The following is a 22,528-nucleotide window of genomic DNA, read 5'->3' as shown; positions in this document are numbered from 1 at the left end:
AGTCTGGGTTGTGGGTTTTTGTTTTCAGCTTTATTTAGAAAATGCATGGCCCCTAAAATCAGTGTTAGCAACTTTAATGCAATGATCCCGACAGATTAAAGTTGTGCTTCCAGTTTGTGGACATAAAAACACATCTTGGGTAATCAGCAACTTTGTTAGGCCGTAATAAAACTTGCAATAAACTGCAGCCTTGTCAGAAATGGAGAAATATTGCCACGGTGCAAGTAGCACTCAACTGCTGCGAAAAAGTGATTGGCTTGCTGTCTTTTTATGTCTGTAGCTCCCATTGGAGGAAATGGAGCTAGCAGCGAGGGCATCATTGCTCATACATTTGAAAGATTGCAGAAGGAAATGAAACAAGCAAACCTTCCATCCCTGTCCTCCCATAGCTCACATCAGCCAGAGATGTTCTGGGAATTTGGGCCAGTTCTATTCTCAGTGTGAGTGCTCAGGGGTCAGTCATGGCAGCAGGTTCACACATGGCTGCACTTCTGACCCACAAGGTCTCATGGGGTACGCTGGTGGTGTTGGTCAGGAGTGCTCACATGGCCTGAAGGAGGGCCCATGAGCACCAGGGTCCTGTTGGCTGCCTGGCCTAGTTTGAGAAGATTAATAATTAAGAAAAAACACCAGAAGAAGGGCTGCATTTCTTTTTTTAGACAAGTGAAAGGAGCTTTAACATCACTTGAAAGCTGAAGTAACCAAACTGCTGAATCACTGTTATGGAAATGCACTCTGACGAATCTTAGGTACAGAAAGACTATACTGAAGTCCTTAAGGTTTCTTAATGGCTTTGTTGAAAAATTAGGAAGAAATGCTTTCATGGAGCAATGCTGTGAAAGGCTGCTTCTTTTATTAATGAAGCAGAGCCTAATATAGCGTCAGCTCTTTATCTTGTCCACTTAGTACACCCAGGAGGCCTTGGCGGTACTAACTGGACAAGAAAAATCACACTCTTGCTTTTATTATTATTATTATTATTATTATTATTATTATTATTATTATTATTATTATTATTATTATTATTATTATTATTATTTCTGTGAAGTTCAAAGAACACATCAGAAATGTACCTTCCGTTTTTAGTATATCTGGGAGAGAGTGAAAACTGCAGCAGAGCATGTTGGGTGTAAGGTGCTTATGAGAGAGCAAAGCCCAACTTCATGTCAAGGGGGGGCAGGTTGGAGCTGTGTACTGTTTTTTGTTTGTTTGTTTAATCAGACAAGGCAGATAAATGGCTGCAAAGCTGTCTTTTTATCTCTAGCTTTTTGGGAAATATTCAGGAGAGTACTGCTCACATAGGTGTATCTGTACCTCCTTAATGGGCAGTGTGTGTATGGAGATGTTCACCTGGCTCTTCTGGTCTAAGCAGCCGTGTTTATGTCTGTGCCGGTTTGTCACTCTGAACTCTGCAATTTGGAGCAGATTTGAGGTTGGCGTTCATTTAATGCTTTTTTTCTTTACCTGTCCATGTTTAGTATAGGCTGTTTTTCTTTCTAATTTGGTTAAGACTATGTTAAACTGGATGGTGCCTGAAGGGTATTTTTGCTGATTTAAAAGCATTTTTGTCAAACTGCTGACTATGGTCCAATTGCATTAGTACCTATTTGTGTCGTATTAGGAGAAACTTAAAAAAAAAGAAAAAAATGTGTTGAGTTACAGGATTACCATTTCAGGAGAATCTCTTAAGTGCACGGCTCAAAGGCACTGCTGAGCTTGCAGGTTCCAGAGTGCTTTAAAAGAATGAAAAGCTGACATTTAATAAAATGCTACTGTGCAAACTGAAATTGAGATGATAATGTTGCATGTGAATGCCAGCAAAGTCATGTGCATGCAAAATTAGAAATCCATTCTGATAATGGGGAAAAATATTGGGAGATTTGGGAAAGCTTGGTCTATGGAAGGTGCAAAAATATTTGGTAATGTCATACAGTTATTTCAAGCTTCTCTCACTGAGATATGTCCTGCTTGCTGAGGACTTATGGGAGGTATTCCAGTCACCTCACTTGGCAGGTTGATTTGAGCAGCTTGGATCACCCCTGCTGCACTCTTAACAGCAAGGAGATGCTGTTCCAGAGGGTCACTAAGCTGGGTCTGTGTTTCTTGATGAAATTTTGAGCGAGTAGTTTGCTCATTTTTTTTACTTTTTCCTGGTAAGTTCAATGCATTAACATACTTTTTTGTAACCATGTTGGAAAGAATTCTGTTTAAAAAGAAGAAAATCAATAATATTGATAGTGTAAGAGGATGTGAAACTTGCAGTTTAAACTGAGACTGGGACATGGATGATGGGATGCTGATCAATGGCGGTTTTTTGTGTGTACTTTTTTGTATTATTTGCAGACGAGCTGCCTGTGATCATAACAGGGTATGTTGGAGTGACATTAGTTTGTGTGAGAACTTGTGGAACTTAAACCAAAGCTTCAGAAACTCCTCATGGAACTGAGTTTTGGGGGAGAGCTGATGTCTTCCTCAGGCGGGTAAGGCTGTCAGTCAGGTGGAGCACGGCTGGCTGCAGAGATCGCAGGCTGTGCTGTGCTGTGCCTATCTGGTGGGGCAGCTGACGTGTTGTGGGGAAGCAGGCAGCTGTGCAAGGTGATAGCTGCTGCAGCTGGGGCTCCTTCTGTCCCCTCTGTGTCTGCACAGCTGCCCACCAGAAGCAGGTGGCTGGAATGTTGGCTGCTCTCTGAGGAGTTGAAATGGTTGTTAAAGAAATGGCTGTTAAAGGACACAGTGAAGCACTGAGAAGAACTGTTCCTGAAACATACTGAAGTTTGTTTGAACTCCTCTGCCCTGTGTAATTTCAAGTTGTCTCTTCAGCTCCTTTGCCCAATACTTGCAGCATATTTGCTTTTTTGTTGGTGTAAGGAGTGACTGAGTGGTACACTGTGAAGAAGGCTTGCAGTTAAACCAAATGACCCAAAATGTTATTGAACTGCATTAGTGTAGTGTTTTCAGTTAAATGCAAACTCTGCATTTAGAAGATGGCGGATGGAGCTGCTATATCCTGATGAGAAGTGACTCCACAAAGGGTTTAGCAACAGGGTAAAGAAGTGGATGTAAGTCAGCATGGTGCTATGGGAAATAAGGGAAAGCAGTCTCTGGAAATGTGAACAGGAAAAATGGGTCAGTTAGCCAGTGTCTGGTATGTCTGAATGCAGCTCTGGTGAGCTTGAGAATGTGTCTGGGGTTGATGCTTGCATTTTAAATGGATGCTGAAAAAAAAAAACAGTTTCAGAGAATGTTATCAGGAAATGATAGAAGGAATACAGAATGTTTTAGCTGCTTATTTGAAAGAACATTCAATGTGCGAGGTAGCTTGGTTGTTGTTAGTGACAGGAATATTTACTTTGGTGTGCCCTGTTGTTCTGCACCTTACTGCAGAAAGGGACAAAAACGGGGCCAAGTGACAGTGATGAGATCCTTGAGTCTGAAGGGTGAGCAGTTACTGTTTGCAGATTTACCCCAAATGTTCCTTACTTCTAGCTGCTCCCATTCCAGAGGGCTGTCCGGGGAGGTAAACAAAACAAAAAAACAAAAAAACCAATAGCACACAGTAGGTAGATCTGTGGAATAGCTTGAGATGGCAAAAGAATGTTTGGAGGCACAGCACCAGCAAGGTCACTTCTGAAAGGTTTTCCCCAGTGAATGACAACGCAGCCTGCAGCAGCAGGAGCAGCAGCACTCATTGCTCCCTGAGCCTGCAGTGTATGCAGCCCTGCTAGCTTGAGCTAGCAACCATGGCTGCTTTCAGGCTCTGACTTTCAGTACAGGTTTCTTATATGGGCTGCAGAAACTGTCCTCGTAATGGCTTGTTAACATAATTATTTCTTTAACTATGAAAAGTCTTTGGTGCAATACTTGTATTTAGTAAAAGGGGAAGCACTCAGATTTTGAGATCTATTTATGATTTCAATGTCAAGTGTAATAGTTTTTGGTACATGGGAAGTCAGTGTCTGGTCTAATTCAAAGCTGGGTATAAAGCAAAAGTTATAAAGCAAAAGTTATGTGTGGTGATAAATTTTATAAAGATATAACATATTCTTCTGAAAGCTTTCTTGCTGCCTTGCCATATCTGAGCTACCCAAATCAGCAAATATTGCGGAGTTCCATTATTTACCATAGTATAAAACTATGCTTTAAAGTTTTTTGTTTTCTTTTTCAAATGAATTAACTGTTTTGTGTTGTTTGTTTCCCCAAGGTATGGGCTGAAACCAAATGACCAAATTCTGGCGGAGGAGAAGCACAAAGAACTGTAAGCCCTTTATGGTGATATATTTGCATACTATATATATTTACTTTCTCGTATCCATATGTAAATTTTTAAAGCAGAAATGTTGTGTTTTCAGAAATAACTTTTGATCTTCATTATTGCGTGCTGTAGATTAAATAACCTTTCTGAAAACCAGACAATTATTTTGTTAAAAAGATGAAAAATGTGTTCATTCATGAAAAATTCTCTTCTTAATTTCAGTTGATGCACATGCAGTTTAGCTGCTTCTGTTCATCCCAGTTCATCTGCAGCATGGAATCAGTTATGATAATAGTTGTTGCTTTTGTGCAGTTTGTCAAGAGGTGTCCTAATCAAAGAAGCTTCGAGTACAGATTCCAATTCTTGCTCATCTTCCGTGTTCAGACAAAATAACCCTTACTTTTATTTTTTGCATGCTGTGTATTAAAATGTACTATCTGCACATGTGAGTTAGAAGCAGATGCTGTATATTGTGTCATTTTAGATGTATATTTGGGAATGTCAAGTAAAAACCCCTGTACCTACTGTCTATATTACCAAGATTCTGGGTGACTTGTGATGGTTTTTATGCCCGCATTTTGAAAACTTTTCTCTTTACCCCATTATGATAGATTCTAAAACAAAAACTGAAGTCCTCTCAGTTTCTAACTTGTGAGGTGTATATATGCCTTGGAAATGGAGGGAGACTTATCAGAGCTTGATGCTCTCTCTTTAATAACTGTTCAGCCAGAGTCCGTTATTAAGTATTCACTAAGCAGAAGATGGCATGGTTGGAACATTCTTGCTCTTTGTGACCTGTTTGTTTAGATATACACATAAGTCAATATGGTAAGTCTTCTATTTCAGAATTTAAATAAATTATCTTGCTCTTAAAATTCTTCACGATGTGAAATAGTAACATGCCAGTAGTAACAGTAACTATCACTAGCTGAAGAGCTGTCCTCAGTACATGAAGCCCAGACTTGTTGCATCTTTCACTCAGTGTTCTCCCTGTACTGCCTGAAGAACTTTCTATTTGAATCTCCTCTCTGCTATCCCTTAAATCCGTATTATGTAACTACTTTCTTTTTTTTAAGATAGTTCATATGAAAGACTGTAGAAAATGCTTCACTTGTCAGCCCTTACATAACTTTATTTATTCAGTGTCTTTTCTGTAATGACTAGTGGCATGTTTGTATAAAAGTTATATCTTCTGAATAAGATAGAGCTATTTAGGGTTGCTTTCACATTTCTTTCCATTGATATAAAGATAGTGAGGGATTTATTCCCTTCTGTTTGCATGGAGATATATATAAAAAAATATTTTTACTTGTTTTGTTTAATGTGTAGCCCTTGCACAGAATTGCTTATTTCTGTGATTGCATTACCATTATTTCATAGTAATCTCAAAAAAATGGTAAGTAATTTCACCATATATAAGGTGAATTGGGTATCTTGAATGAATTAGGATCTATAGCTGTCAGATTTTTCCATGCTAAAAGTTTGCGTGTTTCTCAGTGAGATCATAAGTTTCAGGCAGTAAAAAATGCATTCTGGTAATGCATTTTTAATCCCCTTGAGGAAAGAAACAATGTGTGCTAAAAGCATTCGTGATTGAATTACTGACCAAATATAATCTCCATGTTTTTTTTTGCAGATAGAAAAAGACATTTAACTTATATTTGTACATCATGGTAATGTACCTGTGATGTTAAATCTGTTAGAGCTCCTGGCAAGAGACAGGCAACAGCAGTTGCCTTTGATCTGTAGATAAGATAGGTTTTATGCACACTAGTAATAAGGCATTGGTGGAAAGAATAGTCATGATTAAATAAGCTAGACTGTTTTTGCCTGCTGCAAGAGTAGAAAGTTCTAGAATGCTCACGGCTTAAGCAAAAGTTAAATGACATTCAGGTCTGTGTTTTGGACAGTACAAGTTGTACTGTGTACGCAAGTTTTATTTGCACAATAGATACTGATTAAACAATGTTTTGATGTGCAATATTTCATTTGAAGTAGTTGAAGCATACTGAAATCCCATCTGATCTCTTGAAGTATGTTGCCTGTTACTTAACTGCATCTTTTTAAATGAAGGGTTGAACTCTTTTAATTAAATAAAGAAAATTCAGTAAAGCTACAGCTTTACATGAGTCAGCTGGAAGAGATCCTTTCTTCAGATTTTCATTGTTATCACTGCTTTTTCTCTTGAGATGGTTTATGTGCTCTGGATTATAATGAAAGAGTTGGAACAAGCTTTTGCTGTGAAACTTGTCATCGTCTTGAATGTCATTGGATACTTGACCAGGGAAAAACTCCAGTAGGTCAGCGTGACGTGTCAGGACAGACCTGTGGAGCTCTTTGAACATGCTTTGCTGCTCTTTCTGGACCGCGTTAACTGTATGGTGTGGAACAGATGGCAGAGTTGGACCTCAGAGCACTTTCAGTCCTTCAGTTGCCTTATTTGACTTACAGATTAGTTGTTAAATACTTAACTGTCCTTTTCTGTTATTTAGATGGATACTTCTTATTTAAAGGAAATTCCAGTCCTGGGAAGAGGTTCAGGATAGTTGTTGCTGATAGATTTATAGTCTTATTCTTCTGTTCAGTGCCTTTTTGCTACAATGCTCTTCTGAGTACATCTGAATATTTTAGAAGCAAAATACAAAAATGAATTTTTAATGCCAAAATTAATCTGCTCAAAATATTTTATCTTCCAGTCTTTGGTATGTTGGCAGCTTTTGTACTGACTTGCCTAGTAAAGAAGTCTGTGACTTCTTCAGCTAATAGTTCTGTGATGATTTTCTAACTGTCAGGTGTCATTTAGTTTCATATGGATTATTTCTGTGTAGCCCTTCCTCATAAAAACTTAAGTGTTGTTTGATAACGCATGCTTTATCTCCCAAGATAATCAGGCCAGTTGCACCCTGAATTGACTTGATCTTGTTGTCCTTGAATCCTGGCAATCCAGAGAGATAAGTACAGCTGCCAGCCACTGTGACAGAGTGAGGTTAGTTTACAGGCATGGCATCATACAGAACTTCTATTTTAAGAGTTTAAGGTATGAATGATTGCCTTCCTGCTAGTCTTCTGCAGGAATAAGAGCAGACAGGAAACAGTAATATCTTCAGTGTGCACAGGTGAAGAAACGTCCAGTTTCCTATATCCCCTAAGCCATTTAATGGCATTTAATTTTGAAATGGAAAAACAGGAATGCAAGATGACTTAAGAAACTTGGATTTAATTATGTTGATGAAGTCTCTGCATAATTTCTCCTTCTGCAAATAGTAAAAAAAAAAAACACAAAACAAAACAAAAAAAACCTACAAACGGAGGGAAATGGAAATGATTTCTTTAACCCTTTGTGTAGTTCTTCTTATGGAACTTGCTTCTATTTTTAATTCTCAGAATCAGGTAGAATGACCTTAACTGAAGGTCATATTGACCAAGTATAGACTTTTAAGTATATGCATGCAAGTGCTGTTGTCAACATTAGAAGTTACTAAGGAGAATAAATTTCAGCTGCCTACAGCAAGCAATAAGATGTGACCTAAGTTAAGTTGTCTTTGTGTTAAAGTAGAAATACTGAATTTGTTTATCAAATCCGCAGTATGGCTAGAAATCTGGAGTCCATTTTCACTGCTGTAGAGTACTGTTGGTGAGAGTTTTGTCTTTTTTAAGTAAAACTATTTATTTTTACCATAATATGGGCTGTAGAAAAATCTTGGTAGCATGACTGACTTATATTAATTATGAGACTAAAGTGCCTTATAGACATAGTGTGGAGTTTGGTGGTACCTCTGAGCTAAGCAATGCTTTGAGACAGTTATTTTAATACAGCTTTGGCCACTGATTGTACAATTTTATAGACTGTTTTGTTTAAGCAATTTTTGCCATGGCTGAGCACTGTATTTGAAGGGAAGGAAGTTAGTTGGATGGGAAGGTAGGAAACGTGGGACCTACTTTGTGCCCTGCAATTGCCTTGGCTTTTGTAACTTAGCTTTTTGCAGAGATAAAGTCAATAAAGTGAGAGAAGGAGAGGAAGATGAAACAAAGGCTTTCTTTCTCTTTTGCCTGCTATGTGGTGTGTTTCAGTCAGAAGGGGAACAGAGGTGTTGCCCTGCTGCAAATTTGCCCAGAAGAATTTGTTTAGATAGTTCATTCTTAGTGGCATCCATACTATATGAATTCTTTTAAATAGAAAAACTTAACAAAGGAGGACGGTACTCCTCAGCTTGGAAACAGCTAATTGGGTAACATGCAGTTCTGAATGATCTGCAGTACTTGGTTTTCATTCATTTCAGTGTTCTGGTTTTGCTTAGCTAAGATGTATGTGTGAGGGAAGTGAGTATTTGGAGGGTGAATTTAGGAGGCATGGGAAGTTTCAGAGGGCCTGAGTGATGCTTGGAAAAGAGGAAAGAAATCTGCAGAAGGGATTTAGAAGGAGCACTGGTATAATAGAAAGACAACGTCAAAGGGATTTGAACCTGTTGGAGGGTATGTTGCAGTACAGTTGCCTTATATTTCAGGATTGCTGTGTGTAAATCGCTACCTGTCCTAAAACATAGGTGTGAAAGCTAGGGGGACTAAACCCCAGAGTGTTTACTGTGCAGCAGAACATCTCTGATGGTTCATTGTGCACCAACCAAGAATAAATGCTGTGGGCACAGAAAAGTGTAGCTCAGTCTCATGCTGTTGGAATCACCGAGTGACATTGTGTTCTGCCACTAGAGGGTGAAGTTGACCATGAACAATATCATCTGATTCCTTTAGGATTTGCTGTCCTGTTGGTACCTTGTCTCCCTTAATCTTTTTTTTTTCTTTATCCACCCAGTTTTCCCCCCCCGCCCCCGCAAAAAAACCACTGAGATGGTAAAAATGTTGGAGGAGGTGGGGAAGAGGTACTAAAATACCAAATACTAAGCTTTAAATCTTTTGTCAGCCTACTCAACATATGCTGACAACGCAGATGATTTGCGTGGTTGTGGCACTGTGTGAACCTTTCATACATATCTGTCAAAGCTCTCGAGTTACTTTATGTAATCTACTTCACTTATAAGTACTTCTGAGTGGATTAGTATGTTATATGGAAAAAGACACGCAGTAATGGTTTATATGGAAACTCTAAGTGTTTACAGTGGAATTGATATTTATTTTTTCAAAATTGTGTGGTTGTTAGAACTGCTAAAAATTGAAGCTTCCATAGTGCTGTTTTCAATGAATAAAACTTTTTAGAATCATCCATTTCACAAATTGCCACCTTTTCTCATAGCAAATAGTAATTCTTTTCTGTATTGACACTGTACTATGGTGTGTTACCAAGCACAGAGACTGTAAACTGTCTTTAAGTGCTTGGTACTTGTCTGGGGTTGGAATGAACACAGTGTTCTACGTGCAAGTGTAAGGAAGGAGACCGACTGTTGGGGAAGAATTCTGCTGATCTGGACTGCATTTTGTTAATCCCGGTCTTCGAGTTGTTGGCTCCCTCTGTAGAAATTGTTTTAAATTGCAGTTTGATTTCCCTAGAACTGCTTTTTTATTTCTGTGTCTTTCACATGTATGAAAAGAATGATTTCTAGTAAGCTGCAAAATTTCTTTGAAATTCCTCTTTTCTCTCTGCCTTCCTGACTATTGTTCTGAATGCAGCGCTGATCCAAGTTAGTGCTGTACAAATTGTCTTGTGAATTTATTGCTAACAGAAAATTCTGCAGGCAATTTCCAAAACCCAATTCTAAATTATAGCATAAATGGTTTTTCCTCTTCTGACAGAGAAACATTTTACATTTGCTTCAATTGAAGATGATAAATTCAAGGTGTTTGGTTGTATTAAATATATATAAATATAATTATATGCTATATATATATGCCTATAAGCATATATGCATATAAGCATATATATATGTATATATATAACATATAATTTCATGCTGCTGCTCTGGGTTACTTTACTTATACAGGGTGTGTTATGTAGATCAACAATTTGAACTGTAGTAATGTATCAATACAATATTACAGTACAGCCTTTTACCTCTGCTTACATTAATTTCTATATATAGTTTATTAAAGCGAAACTGTGTATAGACTCTGGTAGATTGTTCTGATGTGCCTCACTTGTTGAACAGCTCTTGAAAAATCATGTTGATTCAATTCCTCATATAATAGGTATGCTTGGCAGGTAAAAATAAGGCCTGTGCCCTCTGGCAAAGTTGCTTGTGTAGCATGAGTTACTTAACTGCCACTGTCATGTGACACAGTGCTGTCATGGTAGTAGGAATAAGGGGGGGCTGAAGCAGAAGGGTGAATGTAAAGCCAATACGGAATCAGATGTATTTTGTGTGAGTATAGGACATACGGGAGCCAAAAGGGAAAGATCTGAAGACATCTGCTAGAGGAAGTAAGATTAACCTGCTAAAATCAAATTAGGGATGTTCCTAGTGTTGGGTTTATTGCTCTTCTGTAGCCTTTCTATGCTGTCACTAACCTTATGTATTAATTTTCCCCCTTCTTACCATCAAGATGCATTCTTCAAGTATGTTTCTACTCTCAGTATCACTATTGCATTACAAATGGTACAGCAGAAATATTAAAAAATTCTCCGAGGGAAAGATACTTCATAATATTCCTAACTACAATTCTAAGTCAAATTGTTAGAGCTTCTCAAAACTCCAGCACTGCTTGTTGAGTTAGGTTTATCTTGGATAGCCATTTCTTATGGTCTGAGAATTTATTAAGGTCTAGTTAGGTTGATTTTGACACCCTTACTTGGTTTGGATACTTTATGTACTGTACTTAAAGCAAGGCAGTTCTTCTTAGCTTTTGCTGCCTATTTTGTTGAAATTAATGTCAAGCATAGACTAGCACATAGTTTACAGCATTAAATGGGAATGCCCAGACAGGAAGTGTTGATGAATGTCACTGGGTTCCATTTTCTTTTCTCCACATATAACAATTCAGTGACCCACCTTGGCTTCTTGCACGCTTCCATGTCAGACTCCTTTGTGTCAGTGTCCCTCTGCTGCCATCTGTTGCACAGCAACAAAATGCAGTGATATATTGGTGGGAAGATTCAGTCTCTACTGCCATACCGCTAACATCTGTCTCTGATGACTTTGCTTTTGGAGCAGCCTGTGAGCCCATGACAGTTCAAAAACAATGATGATATTTCCCTAAATACTTGTCTTGACTGTGTCTTTTATTTTATGGAATATTCAAATGTTCTGTAAAAAAGTTGCAGTCTTTATTCTGCACTAACTCTAAGAACTCAAATTATATACAGATTGTGATGCTGAGATATTAGTGACTTGGCTATGAGCATGTGCTGACGTATTGGAAGACCAAGTTTTGCGTATGTGGATTAGTTCTTCCCTTGTGCTGTTGCATATTTCATTCAATGTGTTGATTTCTTTTGGGTTGGGCTTGGGGTGCGTTACTGTAAGATGCTGCCTTATTCTGCAGAGCATTCAAATTATTCTAGGATCACAATTTCTTAGTTTGAAGTAGCTGGAAAGGCTTCTGCATCTTTGTACATGATGAGTGCAGAACTGGGTAAAATCTGTAGAGAATTAGATTTCATTTTATGCAATGTAGTACTAAACTTGAAATGTTTTGAAATTTGGAAATGACTAATTGATCATTCTACTAGCTTGGAAAAATAGAATCTGTTTTAGTATCTCATAAAAAGAGAACGTAAATAAAGATATTTCTGTGGAATGGTTCATTGCTGTTAGTGAAATTCACTTATGCAGCTCTTGCAGTGTGTGGTGTGGCTTGATGTATCTGAAGAGAAATAATGAGATCTGAGCTTAACGAGGGTTTTCCTCGTGTTCTCTTATGATGCTTCTTACATGTTATGTTTTTCTCACATCTTTCTGGAGATGGTGCTGGATGTGGAAATGTTACCCACCTGAGCATTTTGAGATGTCATCAGATTCACAAATGCTGTGCACGTGGAGGAGTGTGTCAGAAAACCAGCTGACATGTTAAATAATGTTTTTACACAGCTTCTAATGAAAAAAACACAAGTACTGAAATTATGGCTGTTAGTACTGATTTTGCCACAAGATGGTGCTTGATATAGCAGCTAGGCTTATGGCAATGAACTGAAAGCTATGGAAAGGATGTACAATATCTAATCTTTTAACCGCTTGAAAGTAATTGACAGTGCACCTTTATCTTTATTTAATGACTTCTGAGATAAGGAGGCTTGCTATTTGCGTAAAGTCTATGGGGAAGTGATGAAAAATTATGCATTCTGTTGCACGTAATATGCAGAAGAAATATGCTGTCTGAGTATGAAGCAACAAATGTACCCAAGCACAGCAGGTAAATGGTGTGTTTCTGTAAGAGTTCCCAAGTATATTTAGTGTTCAGATTATCTTTTTTAAGTAATATTAAAACATGCAGATACTTCCTCTGAAAATTTCTTTTGTTTCTGCCATGATGTCACTGAAGTGTGATATGCTTTAAAATCACTTTAATAAGTTACTACTGTCATTATCTAGAAGCTGAGGAATGGAAAAGAGAGTCATAGTAATCATAATTCGGGTGGCTGAATGAGTAGGTGGAAGACTTAAGCTTTGATGTATTTTGGCACATTAATAGGAAAAAAGAGACTATCTAAGAGAAGATAAGCTGTAACTGAACTTCAAAATGCAGACACTTTTAGCTTAACAGCTGATTTTTGAATAGTTTCAAACTTTTTTGTGGACTTTTTTGAAGTTTGCAAAATATAACTTACTGCTTGGTAGTTCCTCTGTACACCAGGGAGCGTCTTCTGTTTAAAGGCACAAACTGCAGTGTATTTTCTTCATAACTGCATGGTAAGGGCGTAATGCTATGACTTTTTCCTAAACAGTCAAATAATCAGATTTATTGTGATGTAGGCCCATTATTCTCTGAACTTTGTTCTTTGCAATTATTAACATGGTTTATCGTGAGCAGGGACTTCAGTTTTCCTGTTTAATTTTTTTTACTCAGTGCGGCTGCTTTGGAGTGAATTGTCAGAAGTGGAAGTTGATGGATGTCTTGCTTATTAAACGATTAAGTGTTCTTTCTTAAAGCAATGATCACATCAGGTATTCTGCTTTCAAAGCTGCTATTGCAATGTCTCTTTTAACTAATTTAGCTTTAAAAGTCACCTCATTTACAGATGTAAGCTGCTTGAATTAAAAAAAAAAAAGAATAACCTGTTCAGTTTTATCAGCAAGTGGAAAAAATAGATGTCTTTGTCCATTCTGTCTTTTTTGGGTTAATCTTAACCCCAAGAGTACCAATTAGTGCTCAGTATAGTGGCTTCTGCTATTTTAAACCCAAGTGATCATCCATCAGAGCAGATTAAATCCTTTGTGTGAAAATAATTCAGTAGCTGTCCATTAATTGCCTTTCCTTTCACAGAACTTAAAAAACAAGACCTCAAGAGATCATTTAGTATCATTCTTCCTAATACAGCTAGAGAAGCATCTTTATCATTCCTGGTACATGTTTGCCTAGCCTCCTCTCAAGGTCTTTGGAGATACTTAGATGTTGAGTGGAGGCAGTGTGATCTCAACACGCTGCCACTATTGGCGTGCAACTATTTCCACTAACAGGTTTCTCCTCCCAACCACTAGCTCTAGATTTCAGTCTCTTCCGAATGTCTCAGTTCCACGTCCTGTTCTTTTCTCACAGAGGGAACAGCTTATTGTTTTCCTATTGTTTTATTTTTGTGTTATCAAGTTTTTCCTTTTTCTCTTCATGTCTAGACTGGAGAATGGAGGATATGTCCCTTCCTGCAGCTCTTACCATGTCAGCTTCTCAATTTCTCTGCTGTCTTCTTGGCCTTCTTCCAGTTTCAGATTCTTGGTGAAGTGTTACCAAAGGTGGAATGTCATCTTCGAGCCGTAACATCAAATTGAAGCACGTTAAGCTACAAGCTGGCAGATTACAGTATTCTGAGAAGCAGTTTTGGAATCGTACTAATATTTAAGTTATAATTTTTCTGATGCTTTGGAAGTGCTGGTTGCAGTGATTTAGAAGTAGAAATTATTTTGATATTAACAACGAGATTAATTATGAAGAAAGGCTAATAAAAACATGGTATTTACAGCAGCTGTCACTTCATAAGTTTTAGATTTAGTTATTTAATTTTAAGACTTAATGTCCTTACAATTAATCCATATTCAAACATGATTATCTTTTTTCCCAAATGAGTAAGTTGAGGAGAGGAGGGTAGGCAGTAGAAAGTTGAATCTGTTCAGATAACTGCATTTCTGATACCCTCTGGATGCACTGTGTAGCTCACCAACAAATAATGTTGCATGTTTAAATACACAAAATTGCTTTTTTGACTCAGATTTTTAACTTCAGGAAATTGGAAATTACTCTTTTGGAATAGCTAATGTCCTTTTGGGTGGGTGGGTTGTTCTTGATTGCTTCCTGGCAAGCCTGAGACCACGAGTTGAAAGCAATTTCTCATAATCATTTTTAAATTGGAGTGATCAAAGATGTACATCACTTATTTATGAGGAGCAGTTTTTTTGTACTTATAAGTAGGTTTTGTGTGAGCTTTCCAGTTGTGAGAAATAATGGTACAAAATGTGACAGTTTTGGTACTTCACATAATTTTACCATTGCACTGAATCTGCTGTAAGAGCATGATGTGGTGGAGAGCTTAGCTTAGTACGCTAGTCTGTAGAGAAAAAACACTGGGGGAAAAGTTGGATGGATTGCAGAACGGAAAGGGGTGGGATGGGAAAAGATGATGAGTTTAAAACTGAGGTGATAAAATAGTGCAGGATTGGCGGGATAAAGTCATATGCAAAGAGTGTTGCCTTACATTTGCTTGGACAGGGTATTGTGCACCTACGCGCCTCCAAAAGAAATAATGTGGAAGAAGGAGTGTAGCCTGTATGAGGAAATACTGATACTTCAGTTGTTCTATTAGTATGATGAAAATGATTGCTTAGCATTGTCTGATTCCATCAGGATATATAGAATACTCTATTGTAAGTATGTGCATCCAGTATGGTGATGTAGTTTTATGTAAGTGAGGAGGGATGCGTGTTTTAGCTGGTTTTTCTTACTGATCATTAACAGCTTTGCAGATCTGCCAGGAAATATCTAATCCTTTGATCTACATGCTTACATAGCTCAGTAATCATTGAATAAGAGTGTCTTAGGCGCTTAAATTGATTTGTTCTTGCAGCTTTGTGATAGATAAGATTGTAATTTTATGGATTTGTGCCCAAAGCAAACATGGAATGTAACTGTCTCCATTCTACTTGGGAAACTTGCTACAAAGTCAGAAGCTGAATGCCTTGACCACTGAGCCGTCTGCTGCCTCTGGAAAGGGGCTCCTGCCCTACTGCTGTGTTGGCTGTGTGATCAGATGACTTTGCTCTGCGAGCAGCAGAGACAGCAGTTCATGCACATTGCTGCTCCACGCTGCTGCTCCCAGCCTGGTGATTACAAGTGGGGTACAGCTGCTGAGCGGTTCAGGCTCTACCTCTGATCACAGCAGTCAGCTGGGGCAGCTGAAGGTGCCTAAGCTCTACCAAGAAGCTGTAACAACAGCTACATGCATTACTGAGGCTGGTGCCAGGTATGTGGGAGGTGATGGAGTTGAGTGCAAGGTGCTAGTTGAGCATCTTCAGCACACCCTGCAGCTTGGCCTGACCTGGTCTCTCACTGCTGTAGCCAGTTCTGACTGCAAGGGAGTGACAGCAGGACAAATTGTGAGAGCATGTACTTAGTAGTTCATCTCAGTCATTGAACAGACACATTCTCCTATCCTACATGTTCTATATTTATATTGGTGGGGTGTGTGCAGGCCTCACAATGGCCTACCAAAGGCAGGATCAAAGTCTTCCTTTTTATTGGAAAATCTGTATTGAGAGATAGTGTTCAGAGCAAAAATATGTTCTTCAAGCAGCCTTTGGTTTCTGTTTTTGGTTTGTGGGTTTTTTTTTGTTTGTTTGTTTGTTTTGTTTTTTTGTTTTTTTTTTGTTTGTTTTTTTTTGGTCCCCTCCATTTTATTTTTATTTTGTTCAGTGAGGTTTTCTGGCTTTGCCTCAGCTGCTTACCGTGAGATCACCACGTGTAATTGAAAATATAAAACAGTCTCTTTGCAAGGAAGTGAGACGTCAATGAAACAAAAAGAAGAAAGAGGATGAACTGAAGTAAATAATTCAAGAGTGCAACAGGCCTATTAATATATGGAGAACAGATTTAAAAAAAAAAAAAGTTTATGCAGAGAAGATACTGAATGGTTTTCTGCTTAAAATGTATAAGCTGATCCTTATGATCCTATTTCAGGAAAAGAAGCATTTTTAGCCTTTGGTGAGGATATGAGTAGGATTTCAGCATGGGAACAGATTTGGCTTAGGGATATGGTAAAAGTTACAAGTAGCAGGATCTTATTTTTGATATCTGAAGTTCACCATTGTCTTTGCACCATTACTTGTACGCACAGATGCTCTTTTCAGGCTCTTGGCTAGTACTTCATTCCCCGTGTTGATCCCTAATTCTTGGCAAGTGAGCTGCTCAAAGAACTGTGGTTGGAAATACCTTGTGCTTATCTGTTGAACAGTTGTTCCACTGGGAGTGTGGCAGTAAATGGTGTCTTTAAAGGGAAAGTACTGCCACTGGATGGTGCTATTGCTATGCTGTTTGACTTGCCGACCCTGGTTATGTTGACAGCATGAAGTCTCCACCCTTGTACTCCCCTAAGATATTTGTTAAGATCGGCTACAAGGAAATCCTGTGTATACAGATCACAGTATCCAGTGCAGAATAGTCATCCATAACCTGCATCTGCAAAAAGGGTGGGCAAGGTGCAGTCTGTTTGCTGTGACCTTTATTTCAGCTTTGTAGATCAGTGTTTAATGCAAGTTTGAATGAGAATGCTTGTTTTAGTGGATTATAATGTTTTATTTTCTTGAGAAATGGGATACGTTTGGGCCAATCAGCTCTGTGAAATCTGCATATTCATAAATCATCTAATTATCTGGAAAGAGATGCAGAGTTACTGAAATTGTCACTTTGAACGCTTGACTAACAAGGGGACTGTCTTTTAAAACGGCAGGGGTTACATAGTTAGCTACCTATTACGTTACAAAAAAAAAAAAGTTTTGACTGTTTTATGCAAATATACTGCATTACCTTGTAAAAATGAGAAGCTAAATCAGCTTTTGAAAGCCCTTCATGTTTTTTGAGGGGGGTGAAAATGAATTCTTTGCAGAAATTTGCATTTTGAGAAGTAAATAACTACTTGAAAAGGCGCACCTTCTTTTAAAGGCTGCGGTTTGATAGATAGAGATTTGAGATCTAAAATGCCTTATGAAATTTTTGAAATTCTTCTCTGAATATACTATGAACAGTTGGAAATGTGTTCCAGTTTTCCCATAAGATGATTTGAAAAGGATTTCTTCTTTTGTACTTGCTCTTTCTCCTCCTTCACAATTCACTCATACGTTTCAGTGTGGCCAGAGGAATTGGAGTAAATTTTTAAAGAGACATCAGAGAAGGAAGGAAGAATAAAAATAAATCCCCAGAACCTACAAAGAGTTTTATTACTGTCAGTTGTGACTTCAGAAGAAATCGTGAGATTTGGCTAGAAACTATCATATGTATTTGTAGCTGTATGTGTCTTCTAATAGATCTTCAACTCAGTGGGCAGTATCATAGCCATGCTTGATAGAGAAGCAAAAATGTCTGGTGCAGTAAGTTAATTCAAGTTAGTGGACTGGTAAAGAAGAGTCCCATGGAGGGCAAGTTGGCTAGGATGGAATTTTTTCCCATTATTTTGAACAGGCACTGGAAGTGACCAAGTGCCAGGCTACTGTGATTCCAGTACCAGCAGCTCTTCCCTTTCCACCGCTCATATACCTCTGTTGAAGAGATGCGTGAAAGTGAGAGAGTATTGTGGCAGGAGCTCAGGAATGTGATAGAGGCATGTGGCAGTTGGGATGAGAACTACTGGAATATGAATTCTTAAGAAACCAAACTATGCTATTTCTCTGTTCAAAAAGTAGTTTAATGCCATATCTTCTGAAAGGCAACTTGTTGGATATGCTCCAAAATCAATTACTGGAATCAGAAGCTATTTGCTCCTTCTGTACCTGGAAGACCTTAGTTTGTTAATGCAATGTACATTAGATTTGTCCGTTGTATTTCTTGTGCTTTTCTTGGGGGAAAAAAAAAAAGCTATCAACTGATTTCCTTGGCTGTTAGAAAACCTTTTCTGAAGTCTCTGTTCCGACAGGCATAGACTTCAATCTACTACTTTTGGGGCAATATGCTTGATGTTCATTTTTTTCCCTTTGGTCTCAGCATATAAACTGCTAACTCTTTTATCATGCTTATCATACTGGCTAGTATAGCTATTAACTCTTGTCAGGGAGAGAAGTTGTCAATGGAGGCTTGAAATGTTGGGGTAACAACTGCGAGTATGATCTTACAACACAGTGCTATACGTCTTCACTTCTGTCAGAGAAGACAATTCTGTTTCAGAGTCTTGCTCAAGAGTACAGTTTGGGATGGGACTGTGAAGCTGGACTGCAGTGAGCTGCTCTGAATGGCAGAGGAGCTGTTTCTGACAGAAATCTTAGAAAATAAAATGACGTAAGGAGAATGTTCAGAGGCCTTGTATTTTTACAGCAGCAGTGAGTAGTATTCATTATATACTTGAGGTGTTTGAGCTGAAGGTTATGGGATGGACTTAGTGGGAATGGGTCTGCAACAGGATTGGATATCCACCTAAGTGTGTTGTGAGTGGTGTAAGTTGAAAAGACACAAATTAAGAGGCTAATTATGTCAAAGACCTAATCCAAAAGAAGTTGCGAATGAATGGATCCATTGCTCTGGCATGGTGGGCTGGAAGGAAGGCAGTACTGTTTTCTAGCTGGTGAACCCCTTGTTACTATTCCATTCTATGTGTTGCAGTTGGTAGAAATGTGTGAATATTTTTAATAGAATATCATAACTCTTTCCACGTGATACAAACAAGTGGATAGCTACAGTTCCAATTCCAAATTTTCTGTTCTCCATTTAAGTTTGTTATAATCCATTAATGTTCAAAAGGATTTTAAATGCTTGAAACTAAATAAAATAAAATCTTGACCAGTATTAATGGAGTAGGATATAAAGGCAATTTAGGAAAGCTGGATGACTCTTTTCAGCGAAATGAATTTTATTTCTTCACCTTTAGAATGCCTTAATATGTTTCAGAAATTAAAAATGAAAAGCTTCTCACCCTTTGTGTCCATTTGCCCTGTGGCAAAGTGAGATCATCTGCAAGATTAGATATCTGGAAGAACCTACGTTCTTGTAATTGGCAGTGGGGACCCTTCTGTTGGTACTTTGTTGGAACGTGCCATGTGCTTGTGAGTTACCAGTAAAGGCTGATTAATCATGTTACCATTGTATTGATCATAGATGATTCCACCCTTTTTTTTAGGGTCACTATTGAAATAATATGCAACTTTACAAGGGCCAAAAACCTGTCATCATGCATCTGTACAGATTTTCTTCAGTGTTGCAGAATATAATAGAAAATGAATTATACGTTAAGAAAAAATTACAATAAAATCAGTGAATTGCTGTTGGTAGGTACATGATGCCAGAAAGACCTTAGTTTTTCAGGTGTTTTTTGTTGTTGTTGTTGTTGTCTTGGTTATTTGATCTACATGAGAGTATTTACACATTGTTGTGTGATTGTTACCATACCCTCTGGCTTCCATGTGAAAGCTTAGTAAAATTGTAACTTGTTTGAAGGAGCATGAAATCCTAGATGTATTCCCACATGGAAGTCTTATGTTCTGTGTGTCATAGGTCTGTCTCACATTCTTCTTACTAGAGATACGTTTTCTGACTATAGTGATTTAACACATCACAAACTCATGTTTTAGTCAGTGTAATTGTGAATATAGATAGGGTGTTCCACAACTAAGAGGTAGTAGCAGCATGTGTCTTGTTGTTTTCTTCAATGTATAATGTACAGTAGTTGTGATGGATTTGATAAACCAGGTGCTGTTCTAGAGTGACCATCTCTGTTTGGTAAATAGAGTTTTTCAAGTTCTTGTCTGTTTGGGTCTCATTTTTTGGGGCCAAATATCTTAAGAGTATGTTAATGAATCTGCTCTGATTACTGGGTGCCTCTTCTCCCTCTTTTTCAGCTTTCATTTTGTTTTGGCCTTATTAAACAACTAGATTTCAGGCTCAGGCACCAGTGCCTCATATTAACTCTTTGCTCTCTCTTGTCACTGTTAAAATGTTCTGTCTTTTAAGAGTGATAATGCATTTTTAAGGAGAGCAATGACTTCCAATACTAATATTCCTACCTATATTGTCTTTTTTTTTTTTTCATCCTAGATTCTACATGCATTCTCCATATAAATCATTCATTTGAGTTTTGTTTATTTACCTGTTATTCCACTTCTTCTGGATGATGGGACACCGGGGTTGTCCCATGTTGGTCATTCTGTGGTTGTCTCCTGCCTGGGAAGCTCTGCATCTCACTGTGGGGAGAGAAATGAGCAAGTAGAAGAGCGTGAAAATCTCGGAGTTCTTCCTGAAATAGCTCTCCCTCCTCATCTGCTGTTCTTATCTTCTGATGTAAGAGTTTCGACGTCAGAGATGTCCCAAACTTGTCAACAGCCTTACAAGTGTCATAGAATGGAGGAAGCAGAGAGTGTTATACAGCTGTAACATTAGGTGTTTTTTATTTTGTTTGCTTATGTGTTTTTTTTTTTCCTACATATTAAAAGAGAAGCAAACCAAGAGGGAACCAAAGTGGGAGCTTAAGACAGGCAAACCAAATTGATCTAAAATGAGACATGCTGAAATTGGCAGGCTGGTTGGCTGAAGGAATGAAAATCTTGCAAGCAGTATCCTGACAATTATGAAACAAATTATTTTTCCTTGTTAAGTCTTTAATAAAATGGAAAGGAAAAGCATATGCAGATGTTGAATTTCACATTAAAAACCCAAAGCCACAGTGAGAGGGATCACAGTATGTAAATTTCTCATATTACATCATGCCTTCTCTCTGAATAGTTGGCATTATTTAAAACAACTTTGTTGAATTGAATGAACTTTGATCCTAATGAAGAACATTTGATCATTTTAAGTGCAGACTTCAAAATGGTATTTATCTTGAGAAAAAATGTTTGTAAGAAAGTATTCTGCATATATCTAAACAATCTAAAGCTGCTATTTTTAGTGTAATATATGTTCATATGCAAATTTGTTAGCCCAAGGGGTGTATTTACTGCTTTACAAATTGTGCTTGGTGTTTCCGTTTCTCTTAATAGAAATGAGCTTACATTTTCTGGACTAGGTTTTTCTTCCTGCTCTTTCATCATGCAAATGTATGTTTAGAATGAGGCTGTATAGGCTTTCCCTTGAAGGGTACAAACTTCTATTAGTCTCTTTCTGGTGCTGGGAGCATGCAAGTCATTTACTCCAAGCAATGGGCCTTGGGGGAGGTCTGCTGTGGCCCAATCTTCTCTGCGTGTTTTGCAGGGTATTTTCAGGTGATGTCTGTGTTTTTGGGAGGACGCAGTAAGTATTGCAACTGTCTGACGTGAAATGCTGCCTGTAATACGCTTGGTTACTGCAGCTCTGGATATCAGCTCAGTTCATGTAAATTCTTTGTTTTTGACTAGACTGTAGGTTGTCTAAGCCAATTGGTGCTAATAGGCAAATGGAAGTTACTTGATTACATTGACTCATTGAATCGTAGTGCAGGGATAATATTTGGAAAAATGAACGCTGCTGTGCTCTTAGGATGGCAGCCTTGGAGGAGAAAGCTCTTGGTTAACATGGGTGCTGCCTGGGCTAATTGAATAAATGCTTCCTGCAGGTGTAATGATCTTGTTTGGTTTTCTTCTACGTCTGAATTGTAGCTTCTAGCTGCACTTTTGCACTTGACTTTCTGTTGTAGTCAGAGCACATGAGCTGAATTATTTCTGGGTGTAACTGAGAAGAAGGCATGTACCTTATCTGCTCCAGCTGGTCAACTCGGGCTATTGGAGTAGGAAAGAGCTCGTCTGGTAGATGCCCTGAACTACCTGTGCAGTGCATGCTTCCTCCTAAAAACAGCTAATTGCTTGGTTCTGCAAATAGCCACCTGCTGCCGCACTGTGCTCATGTCCACTGCTTGGTCTCCATAAATGTTCAGAAACTGTTGATGAATGTCAGTGGGTGCCATTTTTTTTCTGCATGGGAGAATTCAGTTCCACACCTTTGCCTCATCAGCACTTTGGTGTTAAATGCCATTGTGTCAGACTGCCCCTCTGCTGCCATCTGTCACACAGCAGCAGC

At 38.2% G+C, this 22,528-nt stretch overlaps 1 protein-coding gene across 6 annotated transcripts in view; it reads left to right on the top strand.

The window, feature by feature from the left end:
• ADK (adenosine kinase) overlaps positions 1–22,528 on the top strand; it is a 253,442-nt gene that overhangs the window by 26,089 nt on the left and 204,825 nt on the right. For 4 of the 6 annotated variants that reach the window (XM_015866530.3, XM_085554286.1, XM_015866531.3 and 1 more), the window contains one exon: positions 4,202–4,255. In XM_015866530.3, the coding sequence (XP_015722016.3) occupies positions 4,202–4,255 (54 nt within the window). Of the gene's footprint in view, positions 1–4,201; positions 4,256–4,474; positions 6,390–22,528 lie in introns of those variants that run through there. The other 2 variants (XR_014948602.1, XM_085554288.1) reach the window with 2 other exon arrangements.

Source organism: Coturnix japonica, chromosome 8, assembly GCF_054131305.1.
Source record: "Coturnix japonica strain WE chromosome 8, WE-NBRP24, whole genome shotgun sequence".
NCBI classification, from domain to species: domain Eukaryota; kingdom Metazoa; phylum Chordata; class Aves; order Galliformes; family Phasianidae; genus Coturnix; species Coturnix japonica.
This window is presented reverse-complemented; position numbering and strand designations above follow the sequence as displayed.